Here is a 1,626-nt window from a genome sequence, read left to right as displayed (position 1 = left end):
CCCCTGTATACATGGTCATCAGCTTGGCTGGCCGGTTTGGTTTGAGCGCTGGAGGGCTGGCTCGCCGCGCCTGCGACTGGCAGGGCCGCGCCGCGGGCGGCCAGCGGTGGAGTCATGGCTTGCGTGGTGGCTAAGCGCATCCGCCGCCGCCCGCCCACGTCCTTTGGCGGGGGTTTCCTGCGCGGGCGACACCAGCCTACCTACAAGCCGGCGCATTGCATGCTGCTTTTGCACCTTTTGGACTGATTGGGTTTTAATTCCCGCCAGCTGCTGCTGCTTCGCGGCTCAGCCGACCGGGTCAAGGACAAACGGGCGCGACGCGCGTGATTTTTGTAACACCCTGCATTTCTGTACCACCCAACAGCTACTGTTTGACGTTCTCAGAGCATGGCAAGGGCCGGGCGGCGTGGAACGTGGCGGCGCGTCCCGTGGGCTGCGGTGAAAGGTGTGGTGCCGTGCGCGCGACGCACGGCCTGCATGGTCAACGCTGGTCGAACTGCGGGGCTGCGTGGGGGCCGGCGATGGCGGGACCCGTCACAACCCGCGCGGCGCGCGGCCTCCAGCGCGGCGCGTCCGGCGCTCCGCTCCCTGATGATATCGATCTAAGCAAACTCTTAAAATTTTGGGGCCGGCGGCGGAGGGGGCGCCGCGGCGGCGGTCAAGAGGGATGGGGCGCGGCGGCCGGGGGCCGGGGCGGTCTGCCGAGCCCTCAGGAGCCAGGAGGGGCCCGTGACAGGTTTGGGGTGTTCAGCAGGGCCCCGGCCGCGCGGCCCCCGGCGCCCCGCCCCGGCGGGCGGCGCGGGGAGCGGCCGTGTCATCATCCGTGCAGCAGTGACGAAAAGGGGCGAGCGATTGGGGGCAGGGACGGCGGCGCGGCGGCCCCGGGAGACGGCCGACCCACAGCCTTGCGGCGTGCGCGCGCAGCGGAGGGGGGCCCGGCCGCGGTACCCCCGCCCGCGATGCACCATGCATGGCGACGCGTAGTGCGAGGAAAGGGGTGCCCGCCGATACGATATGCAGCCCCATTCAACCAAACCATGGGCCGATTCGGACCAGGCGCCCCGCCAGAGACCAAGAAACCCAGCCGAGATCACACAGCAGATCAGATCTCGCGTCAGATCACGCGCGCGGGCCCAGATCACGCAAGCGTCCAGATCACTTGCCGCCGGTCGTCTCGGTCCAGTTGGTGCCGCTGCTGGGCGTGCCTGGGTCGCCATCCTCCTTCAGGCGCTTTGTCTCGCGCACCTGTCAAGGAGAGGAAACAAGATTGTGACATTGAGAATGAAAAAAGAATGTTTCAGAGTGAAGCGGGAGGATAAACAAGAATATCTGAGGGTGGAGATATTTCACACAATCGGAGGCGTGAATGGGCGTTGCGTCACCAGGACGGCAGCGCGGGAGGCGACGCCCCTGCTGCCGCGGTCCCCTGCCACGGCCGCAGGCCGGGTGCCGCCCCCCCCCCTCCAGCACAATTGCCCCGGTGTCCCCGACTTCTCCCCCCTGAAACCCAGCCGCTCCCTAGTGGTGTTTTCCCCCCACCTGCTGCCAGGTCTCCTGGAACTGCGCCCAAAACTTGGCGCGCTCCGCCTGCTGCGACCCCTTGCCCGACGTCATGCTGTTCACGCT

General features: G+C 67.7%; 1 protein-coding gene across 1 annotated transcript; it reads right to left on the bottom strand.

Annotated features, from left to right (window-relative positions):
* Positions 1-1,155: 1,155 nt before the first annotated feature.
* Positions 1,156-1,614, bottom strand: MNEG_8659 (hypothetical protein; the record flags this gene model as incomplete). Its single annotated transcript, XM_014042866.1, has 2 exons — positions 1,156-1,245; positions 1,540-1,614. 2 exons carry the CDS (start codon positions 1,612-1,614, stop codon positions 1,156-1,158), a joined length of 165 nt encoding a protein of 54 aa, XP_013898320.1.
* Positions 1,615-1,626: the final 12 nt, after the last annotated feature.

This window comes from Monoraphidium neglectum (assembly GCF_000611645.1).
Source record: "Monoraphidium neglectum strain SAG 48.87 unplaced genomic scaffold scaffold01668, whole genome shotgun sequence".
Taxonomy (NCBI): Eukaryota; Viridiplantae; Chlorophyta; class Chlorophyceae; order Sphaeropleales; family Selenastraceae; genus Monoraphidium; species Monoraphidium neglectum.
Note: the sequence above shows the minus strand (reverse complement) of the source record. Positions and strands in the feature narration are given on the sequence as shown.